Source organism: Panthera uncia (assembly GCF_023721935.1).
Source record: "Panthera uncia isolate 11264 chromosome B2 unlocalized genomic scaffold, Puncia_PCG_1.0 HiC_scaffold_25, whole genome shotgun sequence".
Classification (NCBI taxonomy): Eukaryota; Metazoa; Chordata; class Mammalia; order Carnivora; family Felidae; genus Panthera; species Panthera uncia.
In genome coordinates this window covers 16,501,512-16,523,515 of record NW_026057581.1, presented here as the reverse complement: position 1 = coordinate 16,523,515, position 22,004 = coordinate 16,501,512, and the positions used below count along the sequence as shown (strand labels likewise).

The following is a 22,004-nucleotide window of genomic DNA, read 5'->3' as shown; positions in this document are numbered from 1 at the left end:
GCATTTAGAACAGTGCCCAGCATATACTGCGTGTTCCCTACCATTGTAATGGTCACATGGATCACTGCACAGTGGTTGCCTTAAATCCATTATAACTCTTCACAAGTCTTTCCCCCTTGTCACCAGAATGATCTTTCTGAAACTCAAATATGACCCTGCAGTCTCCTTGCTTATAACATGTAAATGGTTTCCCATGGCTCCTTCTAGAAAATGGGTTAAGAATCCTTAACACTCCCAGTGATATGTTGCAAGATCTCATTTACCAGTCTCGTCTCATACCACAGCCCCCTCACTCTCTATCCCTGTGGCAGTGTAGGCCAACCCCCAGTTGCACAAATACCCACCTCCACCCCCACCATCACTGGACCCTTGTCAGGGCTCTTTGCCTTGACTGGAACACTTGCCTCACTTCCCCTTGTCCCCTGGTCATTCACCAGATTTCAGCTCACAGGTCACTTTCACAGGGAAGATTCTCTGAACACCACCCTTCCCCTTTCCAGGGAGGTCATTTGTTACATAGACAATCTTCCTCTCCTTCGGTGGCCCCACGGAGAATTAAACATTCACCGGTGGATTGATTTGAGTAAGCAGCATCATCCTCACTGAGTTGAATTAGTCAGTATTTCAATATAAGGCAGAACCTCCATCGAAATACCATTCTAACCCACAGGCTGCATATATCCCATCTTTTAGTTATAATCTGAGTCTAAAATCAGAGGCCTAATTCCTGCCTTATCTACATCTCCTGAAAATGGTTACTGTTTTCTTTCAGGGAGAGCACCAAAGTGTATGTTAATGAGATGCTTATTTTACAAGCCCCTAATTCTTTCCCGGATTCTGTGTGGGTTTGCTCCACAGTCCCTTCTGAAAAGGTCAAAAGATCTTGTGGGTGGAATGGCTTTTGACCACAAGATGGCGACAGATTTCAAGCATTCGGTGAGTGTTTGCTGTTCCCGTTAGGGGTGTGCTCCTTTAGACTAGTGTCCATGGGCTTGGTAATTATGTGACATCCTGTTTTACAGCACAGGTATTTTACTTAATCCTCTTTACCTAAAGCAGCCAGGGCGTGAACATAAATTAATCAAACTGGAACACTTTAGAGAGTGAAGGGGAGAGGGCAGTTTAGTCATCACTGGGCCAGGACCACAGATACAAACCAGGGCTGTTCTGGCCACACAGGGACATCTTTTCTCTCCATCTGAAGCTGAGGAAACAATATTTATAGTCCCTCCGATTCCTACTGATAAGGACTTGAAGTCAGAGAAAAAAAAGCGCTCACAAATTTGAACTTCACTTCCCAGTGTCTGACCCCAGAAATAGGACCATTTTAGAAAACCAGTGATAGATTGGTGAGATGTTATGGAAACACTAAGCCTTTGTGTTCATGGTGCCTTCGATGCACACAATCCTTTTTTTATATTTTTGCTTTCCTCGAACCCCACAGCTTTGCGGGGCATGAGGAAGGCAGGGGAAATATTCCCTTTACTTCACAGGTAAAGAAATTGAGGTTCAAAGTAGCTTGGCCATGGGCATGGTGAACACCACACCCCAGGCTTCTGCCTTGTTGGTTAGAGAAAGGAAACACAATTTCTTTGTTACATAAAGCACCGAAACAAAACGAAACAAAACAAAAACCGAACAAACAAACCCCAATCGCCTTAGGTCATTTAGCACAAAGGGAAATGGATACGTGTTTGAATGCAAACACTAGGTGAAGCCCTAATTTATGTGAGCGTACACGGCGGGATAAATTGAGAAAGTCATGGTGTCTGTTTTCTCTGGTTACCTCCCCAACCCCCAGTAGAGCTACGGGCCCCTGTGTCCTACAGTGCTGGGTTTCCCTCACTGGAGGAGGGACTCAACAGGTGTTGGCCCATGGGGGTTCCAAACCTGGATGGTCTGCTAGGGAGCAGCACTTTGCACAGGGTTGGTAGGGAAAAAGACATTTAGGGAAAGTGACCCAGGGGCCGGTGGAGAATGCAGTTGGATTGCCAAGGATTGGGAAGTAGAAATTTCACCCTCTTCTTCCAGGGCCCTGGGAGGTGGCTTGCAGCTACTTGGGATCTGAGCTCTAAGCTCTGGCTTTGAAAAGTGCAGCCAGGTTTTCTGTGGTCCAGAGAGTGATGCCGGTGTGGCTCTCACAGGGGCTGAATGATAAGCATCTCAGAGGCAGCCCTGTTGGACTGAAGGGCAAAGTCTTTTGCTAGCTTTTCTGGATTGCGTAGGACCCTTTGGGCTCCCAGGGAGGGAGATGTGTTTGCCAATAATGACTAATACTCACCAACCCTGGCGAACAGATCCAGAGGCACAGTTCATTTGATTTAGGCACAATACAATTCAAAACAAAATACACAACAAGTCTTGCACCGAGTGTTGTCGCGTTAATGCGTCCTCATTCATGATGGCATGTGAAAACAGGCTTCTTAGCGCTCCTTGGCAGACCCAGAAGGGGAGCACAGAAAGAAAGTCAAGGCCCTGGCCTCTCTGACCCTCTTTATCCCAGAACATGGATTCTTTAGCCCTGTGCTCTGTGCTGCTGCAAACACCTGTCACCTTGTCTGGAGACCTCTGTCCTTCTTCTCCCCCCTCCAAAGCCACCTCTTCTGTCACCCTTCCCTGCACCCTGTGCTCCTGTGTCGTTTCCTCTACTGGAGCACTTCCCATTTGTGTGTCCTGTTCCACCTTTATTGTTGACAGGGACAATCACGTGGATGCTTGCTAAATGCAGATTCTTGGCCCTTCCTCATTTTAGTCCACTGAATCAGAATCTTGGGAAGGTTGGAACTAAGAATCCACATTTTTAAAAATTTTTTTATTAAAAAAATTTTTTTTTAATTTATTTTTGAGAGAGAGGGCACAGGCTAAGGGAGGGGCAGAGAGAGAGGGACAGAAGATCTGAAGCCGGCTCTGTGCTGACAGCAACCAGCCTGATGTGGGGCTCAAACTCATGAACTGTGAGATCAGGACCTGAGCTGAAATCGAGAGCCGGACTCTCAACTGACTGAGCCAACCAAGCACCCCAAGAATCTACGTTAAAAAAAAATTTTTTTTAACATTTCTTTTCGAGAGAGAGTGAGTGAGCAGGGGAGGGGCAGAGTGAGAGGGAGACACAGAATCCAAAGCAGGCTCCAGGCTCCGAGCTGTCAGCACAGAGCCTGACGTGGGGCTGGAACCCATGAACTGTGAGATCATGACCTGAGCCAAAGTTAGTTAAGTGTCTGGCTTAACAGGCGCCCCAAGGATCTACATTTTTGACGCATTTTCCCTTTAGGGTTTTTTTAACCCCCCCTGTACGGGGTCAAATATTTCTTTCCAAAATTCCTGTCCACCTGGAGCGTGCACATGAGACCTTTTTTGGGAGTGGAGTGTTTGCAGATGTAATCGTGCCAAGATGAGGTCATACTAGATGAGGTCGGGGCCCTGGTTCAATGACTAGTGTCCATGTAAGAAGAGGGACATTCACACACACAAAGGCACAGAGGCAACACCATGGGAAGGTGGAGGCAGAGATTGGAGTGATGCATCTACAAGCTGAAGAACGCCCGGGACTGCCAGCAACCTCCAGAAGCTAGCAGAGAGGGAGGCATGGAACAGCTTCTCCCTCCGAGCCAACAAAATAAGAAATCAGGCCTGCTAACCACTTCCTTTCGGACTTGTAGCCTCCAGAACCTTGAGAGAATGCATTCCTGTTGTTTTGAGCCCTAGGAAATGAATAGCACCCTCCCCTTTCCTACCTTCCATTGTCTTGATGAAGTGGCCTCGCTTCCCCTTCCCCACGGCGGGAAGTTACACTTCTCACGCAAATGATTTTTGTGTTAGGGTGCGCTTATGTGAGGTTGTTCACTGGGCCCGTGGGGGCATCTCTTGGGGGATCTCAAGAGCCCAAGTCTCTCTGTAAAAGTGAAAGAGCTCCCTCCCCCCTGTGCAGCTTTCCTGTGTAACATCCTCACCACCGGGGTGGGAGCTCGTGGCCCCATGGAGCCTCAGGAAGCCCTCCCTCTGGGTCAGCGGTGTGATTCCCCCAGGAGCACCGGCAGGGGCTCCGGGGTGATGCAGGTGATGCCACAGTGAGGGCAGCAGTGTTCTCACCCGGCCGGCTCTGCCTGAGATCAATCTCTTTCCTGCTCTTGTCAACCCCAGTTGGTTTATGTAGGCATCTGTATTCTTCTTTCTTTTTCCATTTTTTCAAAACAAGGATGTTTGTTCAACAGATTCTAAAGATAGACAGTAAATTCCCTCCCCAGGGGCACGACCTTGGTAAGTGTTCCATCCGTCTTTCGTGTTATTGTGGTTGAGTAAATTACTATTAGCCACTCATTAATCATCATCGTTATTATTTTAGCTCGCAGCGTTTATGCGACTTTGGTTATACCAACATATTTACCGATTTCTTTAGTCTTCTTGTTCCTTGCAATCCATTCTTCTTTCTGGCTTCAGTCTTTTCACCCAAGACCTTACCTCCCTCAGAAGCTTCCTCGGTGAAGGTCTTTGCGTGGCGTACGCTCAGTCTTTGTCCGAATGTATCTTTATCTTGCCTTCTTTCATGACGTGAACTGGATATAGAATTTTAGATTGGAGGTATTTTCCCTGAGCACTTTCAAGTTATGATTCCATTGTCTTCTGGCCTGTATTGTTGCAGGTGAGAAATTAGGAAAGTTATCAGTGATCATCCCTTTATAAGCTATGTGTCCCTACCTCCCCCAAACACACACCAGTTACTCTGCTGTCTTAGAGTTTTACTGCCACGTTCCTAGGGGTAGATGTGTTTGATTCATGTTGCTTGGGAGTTATGGAGCTGCTTAGGGCTTTCTTATTTCTGGAAAATTCTCATCCACTGCCTTGAAATCATTTCTTCTCCATCCTCTCTAGTCTTTCCTGGGCCTCTAAGTAGACCAATGCTGGATCCTTCAAATTTTTCTACTCTTTATCTATGTGCTCCTTTTTACTGGATTTCTTCATAGTTCCCCGTGAGTTTATTAATTCTCTCTTCAGCTGTGTCCAGTTGGTTTAACCTGTCAGTTGAGTTCCATTTAAGTTGGATTTCATTGTCTGTTTATATGCATACACAAAATTATATTTTATATAAATACATAAATGTGGCCTTGTCAAACGTGTGTGTGTGTGTGTGTGTGTGTGTGTGTGTAATCTTTTTTCTTTCTCTCTTTTCTTTGGCTCTTTCTTCCAGTCTTCCACTTTCTTTATCCTCTCCCTATTCTATGTAACTCAGGTTAACAACGCAGTGTATATGCTCTCATGTTTTTGCCTTGGTTAAATCATCTTTTTAAAAAAATGTTTTTTAAATGTATATTTTTGAGAGAGAAAGAGAGAGAGAGACAGAGTGTGAGCAGGGGAGGGTCAGAGAGAGAGAGGGAGATACAGAATCTGAAGCAGGCTTCAGGCTCTGAGCTGTCGGCACAGAGCCCGACATGGGGCTCAAACCACGAGCTGTGAGATCATGACCTGAGCCAAAGTCGGATGCTCAACCGACTGAGCCACCCAGGCACCCGTCATCTTTTTTTTTTTTTTTTTTTTTTTAGGGAGACAGAAGTTTATAGTTACATTATCTTAAACTAAGCCTTTATATACAAATATATTTGACATATAGATTGGTTATTGTTTATTTCATGAAAGTAGAATTGTACATATGCTTCTTGATATATTATTCAAAGATACCTCCTGGAAATCCTTACGAATCGACTGGTAAAATGTTAATTCATGTTTTTATTTTTTTAAATATTCATACTGTTATCTAATAGGTTTTTAAAAATAGTTATTTATTTATTTATTTTGAGAGAGAGCAAAAGAGAGAGAGCACATGCACACAAGCAGGGAAGGGGGAGAGAGAGAGAGAGAGAGAGAGAGAGAGAGAGAGAGAGAATCCCAAGCAGGCTACGTGCTGTCAGCGTAGACGTGGGACTCCGTCTCATGAGCCATGAGATTGTGATATGATCTGAAATCAAGAGTCAGTTGTTTAACTGACTGAGCCACCCAGGCACCCCCAACTCATTGCTTTTAAGACTTACTGTTCCATGGTATGGACATATTACAATTTATGCAGACACGTTCTAACAACGGACTTTCATTTTGTTTGTCCTTACAAGCGGTGTTCCAATATACAATGCTGTACAAAAAGCTCTATAGACTTGTGCTTTTATTTCCATGGGATGGAGCAAGGGTCAGCAAACTTGCCCTGAAAAAAGCCAGATAATAAATATTTTAGGCTTGATGGGTCACACCATCTTCTCTGACCCCTGCTTTTGCCCTGAAGCAGCCATAGATAATATGTAAACAAACGAGTGGCTGTGTTTCAATAAAACTTAATTTGTAAAGCCTGGTAGTTGTTTGGATTTGGCCCATAGCCATAGTTTGCTGGCCCCAGGGATGGATTATCAGAAGTGAGATATGAAGTATAGTTTTAAAAATTGTAATAGTAACTGCCAGATTACTTTCCAATAAAGCTGTAATAATTCACATGTTCCTGAAACCATCTCTTTTCCTGAATCCCAACAACAAATAGGTATTATGAATATTTAAAACTTTTGCCAGTCTGATGGATATGGAGTAAATAGCTCACCGTAAATTTAGTGGGCATTTCCAATGGTATTAGTAAGTTTGCCCATTTTTTCATACGTTTGTTGGCCATTTGAATTTTTGTCACCTGTCAGTTATCTCCATATTATGTGTCCTTTTTCTAGTTTTTGTTCCGTTCTTGTTACTCAATAAGGAATGTTTGTATACTGCAGTTACTAACCTTTTCTCCTCTGTATTGACAGAGTCTATTTTTGTTTATTAATTTTGTTTATGCTACCTTTTGTCATGAAGCATTTTAAAAGACTAGAGAGCCAAATGTATATCAGTCTTTATTAAGTAACTTGTGGGTTTCCAGTATTGGTTAAGAAGATCTCTGCCATCCTTACTCTAAATGCATAGTTGCCAAGGATTTTTCTTTAATTTTTATATTTAAGCCTTTAATCCGTTTTGAACTTATTTTTATATGGTCGAAGATAGTGCTATGGATTATGTTCTTTCATACCCACATATGGAAGATGCCTGAGGTTTTTGATTCCTCAGGGTAGTATTTTCCCCTACCCAAGATGCATAAATGACCAAATTTCTTGTCTCTTTCCTGGGCCGATGTGCAAAAACTTCTAGTCCCCCTTTCAGAAATGAGGCTTAGTGATTCATGCCTCTGCTTGGTTCCAGTGCCTCTGCCCCCTGCCGTTTGGAGCCCACGTCTGCTGCCCGCATTGTCAGGGTCCCAGGGTCTTTGTCAGGACCCTGTTGTTGGTGGGCCTCCATACCCCAGTGCTGCCTCAGCTCCCTCTCACTTCTCCAGTTTTGATTTCTGTCTTGGTTCCTGGCTCCTAGTTATCTCCCCTTCTTTCTTTGTAGCTGCATTATGAAATACCACAATTAAAAACAACTATTACATCTGACTGTTCTATGTGTTTGCAGTGAAAAGGAAGGCTGGTCTGCATCACCTAGGTAGTCTTTTGTGTTGCCAGAAGAGATCCCTGGTGATGGATGTATATTTTGAACCTTGGAAACCAAATATGTAGCACCTCTGGGCCCTGCCTGAAATGGGTCCGTCTCTCCTTCCCTCCCTAGGTTCCCTACGGTTGCTGCCTTCAAGGGCTGTTTTCTGCATTGCCAATTCTCATTCAGTGTCAGATCCTATGCCAACTATATTAGCCAACCTGCCCAAGAGACTCGTAATCTTCTGGGTAGTTGCTTTTTAAACTGTTACAAAAGTATTTGGTTCAAATTCTTAAGTATGGTTGTTAAACCAATGAGTCATGCCTGAAAGAAATGAGATCGAGGAACTTGGGGATAGAGTCCCACCGAAGTACGTGATCCAATCAAGAGATCTCACATCACGTTATATTTGGCGCAGTGGTAAAGGAGCCAAGAATTAGAAATGCCTTATGCTTTTTCTGTTGTTGTTTTTTTGTTTGCTTATTTTTTTGCTTGTGCGTGGGGAGAGAGGGATTTCCATGGAAGAATTTGCTTAGGCAACAAATAAGAATCAAGGAAGAGCTCAGCATTTTCTTTCTTTCTTTTTTTAATGTTTATTTTTATTTTTGAGACAGAGAAAGACAGAGCATGAACGAGGGAGGGTCAGAGAGAGAGGGAGACACAGAATCTGAAGCAGGCTCCAGGCTCTGAGCTGTCAGCACAGAGCCTAATGCGGGGCTCGAACTCACAGACCGCGAGATCATGACCTGAGCCGAAGTCAGATGCTTAACCGACTGAGCCACCCAGGTGCCCCGAGCTCAGCATTTTCTGAGCGTTAAGTGTTTTATAACATCTCATGTGCCTTAAGAGAAGCCTAGGAGAGCTTAGAGGATGTGTAAATTACATAAAATGTAAGGTATGACTATGAGGTTATGCTACTTTGGGGGGCATGTTGTGGACGTAAATTTTGTTGTTTTATTACTTCTTAGTCATAAAAGGATATCACAACCGTGAGATTGTGGCCTGAGCTGAAATCAAGAGTCAGATGCTTAACCGCCTGAGCCACCCAGGTGCCCCTAAATTGATTTTTAAAAATCTTTTAATGTTTATTTATGTCTGAGAGAGAGACAGATCGCAAGTGGGAGAGGGGCAGAGAGAGGAAGACACAGAATCTGAAGCAGGCTCCAGGCTCTGAGCTGTCAACACAGAGCCCGACATGGGGCTCGAACCCACGAACCGTGAGATCATGACCTGAGACAAAGTTGGACGCTTAACCCACTGAGCCACCCAGGGTCCCCTAATTTTTAATTTGTTGTCATCAACTAGGTGCGCTGCTTTTGCTAACAGAGAACGAGGTGATTCAGACCAACCTTCTTGCTAAAGATAAAACTAAAGCTAGATAAAACATAAATTCGGTTTTAAAATCATCAAAGAATTAAGGTAGTGAAAAATTACTGGTCAGGATCTGGGAGAAGACAGAAATCAAGAGTGAGCTTAGTGTTGGGGCTACTCTTGTCTGGGGAACATTTGCAGATCTTGAATAGGGAACTGAAATATTGAGCTACACTTTTAAAAACTTCTTGAGGCTATGAGGAAGAGTCCTGGGTCCAGAGCTTGCCAAAGTTGGAGACCTTGGGACATACCCTGTACTTTGGATCAGAGTCATGAAGAGCTGCCCCCTAAAAGTAGGGTGGACTAGAATTAAATGGGCCCCCTTATGGAACACAGCCTCTTTTCAAGTCATTTGAAAGGGCTAGAAAATCTAAAACCTAAAATTAGAATAGGATTAGTCTGGATTATTAATAGTGCCCCAAATTATGGCATAAGCAACAAAAATTCTCTCTGGAGCAAACTATATCATCCTAGGCCTCATTTCTACAAATAATTTTTCAAATGCAAATGCCCAGCGTATAATGAAAAAAATAGCATGGCAATACTATTTTTAACCTAATAAAACTGTGTGTGTGAGTGTGTGTGTGTGTGTGTGTGTGTGTGTGTGTGCATATCAGTCCAAAATCCAGCTTCCTATGTGATTGTCAAATGTCAAACACTTTAGGGAGGCATCTCCTCAAAGTCAGGAAGAAGAGGAGGATACCCACTACTTCTCCAGTTGTTTAACATCGCATTGGAATGTTAGTTACTCCCATTAAATAAGAGAAAACAATTAGATTCCTGAGAACTGGAAAGGAAGAGGCAAACCCTTTGTTGGTAATGTCTGGAAAAAAACAAAGGATACGAATCAATGGACAAGTGCTACCAACCATAAGATAATAAACTAGTATGATAAAAAATGAGCATACTGGAATCAATAGCCTTCAAATATATGAATGATAAGCAGTTTGAAGATACAATGGAAGAGAAGACCCTGTATACAACAAAAATTTAAACACCTACACAGAAACCTAAGAAGAAATATGCAAAAATAGTAAAACTGTAAAGCATCCTTGAAAGATATTAAAATAGCTTTGAACAAATTGAAAAAAATACCTATCCTTCAAAGGGAAACTTAAGATCCTAAAGATGCTATTGTCTCCCTAAATTAGTTATTTAATTAATACAACCTCAATAAAAATTTCCTCAGACTTTTTTTTTTTTCAGAACTAGGTAAGTCGATTATGAAGTTTATGTGGAAGAATAAACAACAGAGAATAGCCAGGAAATAGTTGGAAAGAATATCTAATGCGTAGCTAATCCTCTTAGAATATACCGAGACACTTAAAATCCTCTAAATTAAAGCAGAAAGGTACTGGCTCAGGGAAAGACTTAGAAACTAACACATTGCCCAGAAATGTAATTAAGAAAAATTTAGTGTGTTACAAAAGAGGCTCTGAATCAGAGGGGAAAATTAACTTTAAATTGTGGTGGAGCAAATAGGTAACAGCAAGGAAAAAAGAAAAATATTAGATCTTTTTCTCGTAAAGTAGTCCAGGATAAATTACAACTGTGTTAAAGATCTAAGTGAAAACAAAACAAAAATGGGGAAAAAAAAACACCCAAGTACTGGAAGAAAACTATGGGTGAATCTTATTGTATAACCTGAATGGAAATTTCTAACTGAAAAAAAAAAAAAAATCGATTCAATAAGAGAAGAAATTTGACAACAGTGCAAACAAAACAAAATAAGTGGAATCACAAGATAATTACAAATTGGGAAACATTTTGTAACTTACACTAATATGCTCAATGTAATAAGGATTTCCTAAAAATTGAGAAGAGAAAGATACACAACCTGATTTTAAAAATAAGCAAATGTATGAATAGAGAGTTCACAGGAAAAGTACACTAATAGCCTTCATTCTCAATAAGAGAAATGCGTGTCAGACTACTGGGAAACTGTCTCTTATCTATCAGGTTGAAACAAAATCTCCAAAGTTTGACAATGTAAATTTTGGCAAGGCTATGTGAAAACAGGTGCTTTCACACAGCGTCGGTAGGGACACAAGACAGTACAACTTCTGTGAGTGAAATTGGGAACAGCTAGCAAAATTTTATATGCATTTGCAGATACCCAACTGCATATATATGGAGATATATGCAGAAGGCTATTCACTGTGAATATTTTGCTTATTTGTTATAGCAAAAGGCTGGGACAACGGAAGTGTTTTTCAACAGAGAACTGGTTAAATAAACTCCAGCATATCTACAAAGTGAAGTACCACACAGTTGTCAAAGGAAACGGAGGGGCAACTCCCATTTCCAGATATGATGGAGTAGGTAGCGGAAAACTGCTGATTTTCACTGAGAACAACTGACAGAGATGGACACAACTGAAATGGATCTTTTTGAGTTTTTCAGGGAGCCACTGGGACAGCCTGGAGTGGAAGGGTCAAAGGATCAGAGAGAGGGAACCTCACTGAAGTAAGCCCAACATCCTGAAAGCTGCTTTTCTCCTCTTGGCATCGATGATCCTTGGCATTGAGAAAGAAGCTGAGAGATTTGGTCCAGGAGGGACGCTAAGAGGCACGGAAGAGGCAGAGCCCTTGGCAGTCTCACAGGTCTGAGGAGCTAATGCTTGGAGTGGGTTCCCAAATCAACCAAGACTCTACAAGCCCAGGTTCCAGAAAAAAGGGGAGGTGCAGAGAAGTGAGCCTGATATTTGGTGGTGTTCTCTTTGAAGGACTTGGGGATTCTTAGTCCATAAAGTGAAAGGCTATGAAGGCAAGAAAAGCAGCTGGAGTGCAGAGTGGAATTTTTAGGTTGTTGTGGAGATACAAACTGGAAATCAGGATCTAAGAGGCAGCAAGCATCTAGTAAATGCCCTAGACTTTCAGTTGAGACCCTTATGAGGGGGTACATTAGGGTGGAGCAAACCTTGTTGCAACTCAGTCCCCCATCGCATTGAGATAAACTGTCCGTACTCTAGCTGCCTGCCAGACCATAGATTGAATTCTTCCTGTAGGAAAATCACTTCATCTGGAGCCTCTACACTCTTTCGGGCACAGTGATTAGTGTTCAATCTAAAATTAGTAGGATCTAAGAAGTAGGGCCAAGAGGAAAACATAATAGAAATATACTCAGAGGTGTTCCAGATGATTACAGTTATCAGACACAGATTTAAAATAGTTCTAATTAATGTGATCAAGAAAATAAATGGAAAAGGGAAGAATTTTGTTAAAGGACAAGAATCTAGACATTTAATAATAATAGAGAAATTTTAGAACTGAAAAATATAGTAATCAAAATTAGCATGCTGGTTTAACATGCATGTTGGACACACCTGAAGAGAGAGCTGGCAAGCTGGAGATAAGGTAGTAGAAAAATCTTGACCGAAGTACTAAAAGGATAGAAAATACAGAAAGGAGTATAAGAGACATAACCTATCATATGAAACATTCTAACACATGTAATTGGAATTCAAGAAGGGAAGAAGATAATGTGGCAGAAGTAATATTTGAAGGGACAATAACCAAGACTTTCCCAAAAATGATAAAAAATTTTGAGTCACAGAATCAAAAGTTGCTAAGAACCTTAAGCAGGATAAAGGCAAAGAAACTACACACTTGGCACATCATAATCAAATTGTTAAAAATCAAAGGCAAAGAGGAAATGATAAAGGCAAGTAGAGAAAACAAGATGCATTATTTTCAAAGAAGCAACAAGACCGAAAGTTAACATCTCAACAGAAATTATGAAAACCAAATGATGGAATGACACCTTTAAAAGGCTGACAGGAAATAATAGCCAGTCTAGAATTCTATATCTGGTGATAATAACCTTCTAAAGTAAATAAAGGTATTTCCAGAAAAACAAAAGCTGAGGGTATATATTACATATGTCACTGGTAGACTTAGAAGAAGTATTAAATGGAGTTTTCATGTACTGCATCACAATTGTGGTGGTGCATACACGAATCTATGTGTGCATTAAGACTCAGGGGCTCCTCAAGTGGCTCAGTCGGTTAAGTGTCTGACTTCGGCTCAGATCATGATCTTGTGGTTCGTGGGTTTGAGCCCTGTGTTGGGCTCTGTGCTGACAGCTCGGAGCCTGGAGCCTGCTTTGGATTCTGCGTCTCCCTCTATCTCTTGCCCTCCCCTGCTTGTTCTCTCTCTCTCTCTCTCTCTGTGTCTCTCAAAAATAAGTAAACATTAAAAAAATTTTTTTAAAAGATTAATAGAAATATACAGCAAAAAATCAATAATTATTGTTTAAAAAGAGTGCCTTCAGCACAAGGAGAAGAGTCCCAGATGGAAATGAAGATATGTGAAGGATTAAAGAGCAATAGAAAAGATATATAGGTAAATGTAAGTGACTATTGACTATACAGCAATAATAACATGACTTTAAAAATTTACATTGAATCAAAACATAATAAAACATAAAGAAGGATGGGGATAAATAGAGAAAAGTGTTCTAAGGAATGAATATTTTGGGGGAGTGTAAATACTAATTTACATGTTGCAATCTCTAAGATACTCAGTATAACTATAACCTGAGAAATACATTATGTAAGAATAGTAGAAGAAATGCTTCGTTTAAGAATAGTAAAAGAATGTATAACTGAAAAGCTAATGGAGAGGTAAAAGTAAATGATTCTTTAAAAGAAGGGAAGAAGGGAAAGAAAAAGAAACATAAAACAGGTAAACTACATAAACAACAAATAATTAGTGATTACAGTAAATATAAATGTACTAAACACTCCAGTTAAAAGACAAAGATTGTCAGAATAGGTTTAAGAACAAAACATAACTCTATGCTGTTTTGTTTGGGTTTACTCCACGAACAATGCTTGGTTATTATTTTTAAAATAATTAGTTTAATTCACCACATAAAAGGAATGAACAAAGAAGAAACACTCATGAACTCTTTTTATGAAGCCAGCATAATGTGGCAAGAAAATTGCAAGAAAGGAAAATTACAAGTCAGTCTGTCTTATGGATATGGATGCAAAAATTCTAAACAAAATTTTGGCAATTTGAACCTAGTGGTATAGGAAAATGGTAATATAATACAACCAGTCTATTGGGTTTAGACAAGAATGCAAGGTTGTTAACTATTGCCTTTTCTATACTGTGTGGGGATAATTTTCAAAGGAAAAAAAGTTACTTACAGGGGAGTGAGGGAGTAGGATAGAGGGGGAGATGGATGGAAGCAAACCTTCTGTGAAAATATCTTCTTCAGTAGTTTTGATGTTGGAGAACTATAAATGTTCTATGTAATTAAAATACAAAAATTAAAAAGGAGTGAAAGCAAGCAATAAAAATAGTAAATGAGTGGAAACAAATAAACCTAAGTGTATATCAAGTTGGTACCATAATCACAAAGAGAAAAAAATCTCTAAGTGACTTTACATTATACTAATTTGTCTGTACATCTCTCATGGGATATATTCTAGTGACAAAAATAACTGCCAAAAAACCTCAAAAACCTTGAATGGTATTCAGTATTTAATTTTCAGTAATACTATTGATGTTATTACTTGGAAGCTGTTATATTAATATTATAAGATAAAACAAATATCTAATTATATCACCCTTAAAAGGGATCAACATTTTCAGTGTAAGTGAAATGAGATAAAAGTGTACAAAGAATTTAAGTAAAACCTTGGAATTTTATATTTAAATTAAAAATATAAATGTGAATTTGTGACTTTTTCCTTTATTACATAAAAAAATCTTACTTCCTAGTTCTGTCAACTATAGGGACTAGAAGAAATGATGACTCATAGGAATAGTTACCCCTTATGCCCAGATTGTGGTCTCTAAATATCATTTCCCACTTAAAGGAGAGCATTTTTAGAAAACTTGATGATTCCAGGACCAGGGAAACACTAGTTGGATCCGGGACATCTTCTTATATCAGAAAGTGAGAAAGCAATCAAAGGCTAAAGCAATCGTATTAAAAGTTCACAGGAATTAAGTAGAAATAGACTCCCACTGACCAAAAATGGGAAAATTTTAGCTCAATAAGAGAATAATGGCTACAATTGATAGAAACACATTATATAAAAATGTGTAAGTTCAGAATAAGACAAGCTTGTCCACTCTTGCCTCTTCAGTATTGTACTAGAGATTCTAGCCAGGGCAAATGGTGGGGAAAAAAGAAAGAAGGAAGGAAGGGAGGAAGGGAGAGAGGGAGAGAGAGAGGAATGAATGAAGGAAGAGAAAGAAAAAGAAAAGGAAGGAAGGAAGGAAAAGAGGGAGGGAGAGGGGGAAGGAGGGAAGAAAAAAAGGAAGGAAGGAGAAAAGCATTCCTGTTGGAGAGAAAGAAGTAAAACTACTTTTATTCACTGCTAAAAAATGTTAGAACTAATAATCAGGTTCAATATAAAAATGCATTTTTATATAGTAGCAATAAACAATCTGAAAATGAAATGAAGAAGATAATTTCCTTTACATCAGCTACAAAAACAACAAAATACTTAGGAATAAATGTAACAAAATGATGCAAGAATTGCACACTGAAAATTACAAAACAATGTTGGAAGAAATTAAAGAAGATTTAAATAAATGGGAAGACATCCTATGTTAACAGATTGGAAAAGTTAATATTGTTGAGATATCAATACACCCATTTTATCTATAGATTTGACACAATCCCTGTCAAAATTCCAGGTGGCTTTTTTTTTTTCCAGCAATTGATAAGCTGATCCTAAATTTGTATGGCTATGCAAGAGAATCAGAACAACCTGAACAATCTTGAAAAAGAACAAAACTTGTGCACCTACATTCCCAAATGTTCTCAAATCATATATCTGATTAGGGACTTGTATTCAGAATGTATAAGGAATTCTTACAGCTCCATAATAATAGACAGCCCAATTAAAAAATGGGTGAAGATTGTGAGTAGACATTTCTCCAAAAGAGATAATGAATGGCTAAAAACATGTAAGACAATGCTCAATATCATTAGTTGTTAGAAAGATTTAAATAAAACTCGTAACGATATATCGCTTCATACCCACTAGAATGGCTATAACAAAAAGGACAATGATAAGTTGATGAAAGTGGGGAATCTGGAAACTCATATGCTGCTAGTGTAAGTGTGCAAAGTGCTGTCACTTTGGAAAAGAGTTTGACAGTTCCTCAAAATGTTAAACACAAAGTTACCGTATAACCCAGCAATTCCCTTAGGCAGTTATCTGCCCAAGAAAATGAAAACATACGTCCACATAAAATCTTGTATGCAAATGCTCATACCAGCATTATTCATAGAGCTAAGAGTGAATACAACTTAATGTCCATCAACTGATGAATGGATCAGCAAAACGTGGTATATCCTTACAATAGAATATTATTCAGCAATAAAAGGACTGAAATACTGATACAGTATTGGATACAGTACATGGATGAAACTCAAAAATATGTTGCTAAGTGGAAGAAGCCAGTCACAGAAGACCACATATTGTATGATACCATTATATGAAATACCCTAAGTAGGCAAATCTACTGAGAAGAAAATATGTTAGTGGTTGCCTAAGGCTTGGTGGGCAGAGACCCAGCAGAATTTGAATGATTACTAATAGGTACAAGGTTTCTTTGGGTGATGATGAGAATATTCTACAATTAGATTATGGTGATGGTTGCACAACTCTGTAAATATACTAAACACCCTTGAATGTTGTAGTATAAATTGTGAACATTATGGCATATGAATTTGTCTCAAGCTGTTTCAAAATTTCGTGAGTGTATATAATGCTATACATTTAAAAACAATGATTAGCGTTGGAGATTGCTAGGGTATCAACTCTTACTCTAGGAAGAATAAAGCATTTTTCCTGTTTTTCCTTTCAAACTGAGTTTTTATGTAACAAAATAGTTGGTGAAGGGAAAGTATTCATTACGGGAGAATTACAACTAATAAAGGCAGAAAGATACAGAAATAGAAAATCACCATATTGAAACTCTCATCAGCAATTTCAAGAACTGAGGGGCGCCTGGATGGGTCAGTTGGTTAAGTGTCCCACTCTTGATTTTCACTCTGGTCATGATCTCATGGTTCATGAGTTTGAGCCTGTCCTCAGGCTCTGTGCTGATAGTGCAGAGCTTGCTTGGGATCCTCTCTTTCTCCCTCTCTCTCTGCCCCTCCCCCACTCACATTCTCTCTCTCCCTCCCTCTCTCTCTCTTTCTCTCTCTCTCCCAAAAGTAAACTTAAAAAAAAAATAAAGAAGGAACTGAAAAAAATAACCATATTTTAAATTCACAAGAAAAATTAATGGAAATTACAGAACTGAAAAATAAAATAACTAAAATTAAGAACTCAAAATAGTATAGATACAGCTGAAGAGAGAATTAGCAAACTGAACAGCAAGGCAGAATGATGCATAGAAAGACAAAAAAAAAAAAAAAAAAAAAAGAGAAGTACCTCCCAGAGGGTAAGACACATATATGATCAAATGAGAAAGTCTAACAGACATTTAAATGGTGTTGCAGTAGGAGGGGAGAGAGAGAATAGTGCATAGCAATATTTTAAAAGATAATGGTTGAAAGGTCATACAGTTTTTAGTGCTGAGGCTGCCATTTGGAATAAGCATTGTGGATCATATAGAAGTAGATGAGGTAGTAGATTTTCTGAGGACGAAGAATGAATAAAATCTGGGATCATGCTGCTTCTAGAGAGACAGGCAGATATTTAAAGACAACAGTTCGGTACAGGGATTTTTTCAAGTCTTACTTTTAGTCCCTTGTGATGTCCATCTGTATTTCCTATTCTTTGGTTTCCTTAATCTTTATAATAAATCGCCTTTCACTTAAGCTTTTCTTGTTTAAAGTAAATTTTTAAACTCAAAACGAGTATCTTCTTACTGCTTTATTGCACTGGTTAGACATCCTTCTCTTATTTTGTACCTTTGTGGAAATGACACTATTGTTTTATTAACATGTATGCTCTTTGCTTTTGGTTTCAGATTATGGAAGCATCTTTCTAGTCCAATATACAAAGGGCTTTTGTATGTTAGGAATGGATGTGGGATTTTATTGGATATCTTTTTTGTCTTTATAGAAATGGTCATATGGATCTTTTTTTTTTTTTTTTAACTTATTTTTGTGGTGGTTTACACCAACAGATTCTCTACTGTTATAGTAGCCTTATCTAACTGGACTAACCCTTACTCAGTTATGGCACATGATTCTTTTAATGCACTAAGGTATGCATGTCTTTCAATTTATGAATATCCTTTTAGAATCTGTGTCTGTTTCATTCGTTTGGACACTGGTCCTTATTTCTCTTTTTTTCTCTTGTTTTGGAATCAAGATTATGCAAACCTTGTAAGATGAATTAGAAACTCTTCATCTTTTTCTCTATTCAGCAATAGTTTTAATTCACATCAGGATTATATATGTCCTCCTCTGGACTTTGATAGGACTGTCTTCAAAATCTATCTGAATGCAGTGTCTTATTTTGGAAATAGTGCTTTGAAACTTTTTCATTTTTTTTCTCCGAAGGGTTATTTTTCATGAAATTTTCTATCTCTTCCTGGTTTTTCTCTGATGATTAAAATTTCCAGGCACTGTCCTATTTCATCCAGATTTTCAAACCCACTCACATAGAGTTGTATTTAGTAGTTTTTCCTCTATGCTATGATTATATCTCTCTTTTCACTTCTAATGTTATAGACTCATGGTTCTTTTTTTTTTTTTTTTTTCTTTTTTTCCTGCACACAGGCACTGGGAATTTGTGGTTTTTGCTGGACATTTGAAAGCCAAAAATCTTGATTTTACTTATCGATTCTACATTTTGTTTGTTGTTTAATTTTCATTGCTTTTTGCTTTTATCTCTATAGAGAGATGAAATCCTCTTTCTCCACTTCATTTTGGTTTATTTTGTTCTTTTCTTCTTATTTTTGAATGCAAATTTTAGTTTAGTTAGTTACTTAATTTCTAATTGCTTTATTTTGATGCTGTTCTTTATTTAAACATAAGTATGAAGACAGACACCTTCTCCAGAGAACTGAAAATTCTAGCAGTGGCTAACATAACTGTAGTATGTTATCTTATTCGAGGAATCAATCTCAGAGAATTCATATGAAAATATGCAGTTAGGGGGCTCCTGGGTGGCTCAGTCGGTCAAGGGTCCGACTTCAGCTCAGGTCATGATCTCGCAGTCTGTGAGTTCAAGCCGTGCATCAGGCTCTGTGCTGACACCTCAGAGCCTGGAGCCTGCTTTGGATTCTGTCTCCCTCTGTCTCTCTCTAACAACCATCCCCCCACTTGCACTCGGTCTGTCTGTCTCTCTCAAATATAAATAACATTTAAAAAAATAAAACAAAATATGCGGTTAGATCTGCAAGAGAGAAAAGATTGTTGTTAGTCTCATAAATTAAAAAGATGTCTTTCTATGAAAACATAAAGAAATTTGATGACCATGTTTCTCTTTCGTTTTTGCCACTTGAGTTTAGGATTATCCAAATTCCCATTTCCTAAAACTGCTAATTCAAAAAAGGTATGTTCCCCCAAGGAGCATCTTTCTTTTAAAAACCTCACCCTGCTTAACCAAAATCTTTATTATTAATATTATTTGACAGCTCTCATTCCTTTCTGACCAACCAGTTCTCCAAGTTCAACCAACTTTCTGCATAAACATTTAAAATTTTTCATAATGTGGAAAAGTGATTCATTTTAATTGAAGAGAGCTTGTTCAGAATTTCCAAAATGAAATTTGAGCTTACACAAAGAAAGCCTCAGACTGAAAGCCTAATTTTTCATAAACTACTGAAAAGCGGACACAGAATGGATGTCTGTCTGTGACCTTAGCATTTGTGGTTTCTGCTGCTGAGCTGAACAGCCATTCTTTATTGTTCTGTGACTCAGCCCTTGTGCATGAATACTTACATAAAACAGAGGCACACAGCAGGGGAGTTCTTCACTAGTTTAAATTGTTTATGGTTTCTTTTGTACCTATAATTCACAATTTAAGTATTCTAAAGTGCATTTGTTTATATGTTACTCAGGCTCAACAGTGAGGCTTTTGAGAAATTCCTATGCACTATTACCCTATGAAATGTCTGCTTAGCATGGAAAAGAAGGCAGTGGGGGGATGGAGAATGTGACTTTATGCCCCCGGAACATGTTCAAGAAACTCAGACTGTTGATGGGAATCTGAGGAAAGAAATGATTCCTGGAAAAACTGAAAGAGCAGTGTGAAACAGGTGCTCCAGTAGTAGAGAAGATGTGCAGGAGGAAAGAGCCTGGGCTTAGGAATTGGACGGAGGCACGAGTAACTCCCGAGTAATGAAGAATTAGGCCAGTGAAGAAACGTGGCAGTTGTGTGCTTGGTGGAGAACTGGAGTGAGCAAAGTTAAGAAGGTGTAAAATGGCGTGAAGAAGGGCATGGCTGACGCAAGTGTGGGCAGGACAGGGTGCAGGAGACGAGGCTCCGGTCAAGGAGGACCTTGTATGCCACACCAGGAGGACACTGGGGTGTCCCCGAGAGATGACATAATCACACTGGAGTTGGAAGAAAGTTACCCTGAATGCAGGACGGAGCGTGGATAGGGACGGGCAGGGTGCACGCAGGCAGATCATTTAGGGGGCCCTTGCCGTAGTCTAGCTCATGAAGATGGTCCCTGGCAATGAAGGACTCGCCATAGGAGTGGCAATGAAAAGCAGACAGGTTCTACGATACTAGAGGCCAAATCACTGTTGGATCTGGAGCTTGAAAGAATGGAATGGTTTTTGGCTTCTGGCTTCACCAACAGGGTAGGCGGTAGGTAATGCCATCACTGAACAGACCGTGTCTACAGAGGCTTCTGCAAGGTGCAAGCTACATAGTTACGCATCATGGAAGGCGTGAGGAAAGTGGAGAAGGCCTGAGCTAGCCACCTGCACAGTGAGTGAGGAGGCTGGCCAGAGGCTTGTTAAGCAGTATTTGTGTCCACCTGCAGGTGGGAACCATGAAGGGAACTGTGTACGTGGTTGTATGATTTTTTTTTTCCCCTGGCCTTGTGAAAGAAATGAATGCTGACCAGTGCCCTGACGTGGTCAGATGTCCCTTAGACCAAAGCAGGGAACACGTAGGTGCAGAAGTGTCCCATCTGACAATAAGCAAGGGACGGAAGAAGCCCAATTGGCTTTACCAACGGATGAATAGATAAACAAAACATGGCACATACATACAATGGAATAATATCCAGCCTTATGAAGGAAGGGAATTCAGATACATGCTACAACATGGCAGGACCTTGGGGACATGATGCTGAGTGAAATGAGCCGGCCACAAAAAAAGAGAAATACTGCGCACTTCCATTTATATGAGTTTCCTAGGGTAGACAGATTCATGGACAAAAAGCAGAAAGGTGGTTGCCGGAGGTTGGGAAAGCTTCAGTATGGGAAGATAAAAAGGTTCTGCACAATGTGAATATACTTAGCACTAGTGAACTGTGCACGGAAGAATGGTTAAGTTGGTAAATTTCGTGTTATATGGTGTGTTTTGATGTGTTTGTGTGTGTGTGTGTGTGTGTGTGTGTGTGTGCTTGCCACAATTAAAAAAAAAAAAAAGACATACCATAAGCAATAAAAACGTTTAGCCTGATTTACAATTTAAAAAAAAAAAAAAAAGGTTGCCTCATCTGATGAGGCTGAGCAGGGTCAACCCACCCGCTCCTGTCACCTCGTTCGCCTTCGCTGGTCCTGGGGCCAGCTCAGCCTGGTGTCTGCTCCCTTAACACCTGGTAACTGACATCGGCCATGACCTGAGGATTCACACTGGCTTTCTGCAGCGCACTTTATTTTTCTCATGGCCTCCCCAGCACTGACTCAGATAGGGAGGGTGTTGGGTTTTGTTCTCAGCAGCTTGTGGTTGGTGAATGACACAGGTGACTGATTCCTCTTGTTAACCACACAAACCTATCTTGTAACATTTAGCAGAAGTCCACCTCCACGGTTCATTTGCACACCACCACATTTTATTAGGGGTTGAGGGAAGCTTAGTGGCGCATGCAAGCCCTTGGCACCTACTGTTCAAGATGAGCAAATTGGTGCCAGAGGAAAATGAGGAGAGAAGCATGAAGAAACTTCGGAGTTAAGGATGTTTCCCCGAAGCGCATGCCGGAAGGTCTGGTGCGGGTGGGAGTGCGCCTTGCCTTTGACTCTGAAAGTACTGGGGATCCCAGCTG

The 22,004-nt window shown here is 39.9% G+C and overlaps 1 protein-coding gene across 1 annotated transcript in view; it reads right to left on the bottom strand.

The window, feature by feature from the left end:
* Positions 1-4,320: 4,320 nt before the first annotated feature.
* NEDD9 (neural precursor cell expressed, developmentally down-regulated 9) overlaps positions 4,321-22,004 on the bottom strand; it is a 214,667-nt gene continuing 196,983 nt past the window's right edge. The window contains exon 8 of the mRNA XM_049655045.1: positions 4,321-4,625. Coding sequence (XP_049511002.1) covers positions 4,542-4,625 — 84 coding nt within the window. The 3' untranslated portion in view covers positions 4,321-4,541. The remainder of the gene's footprint in view (positions 4,626-22,004) is intronic.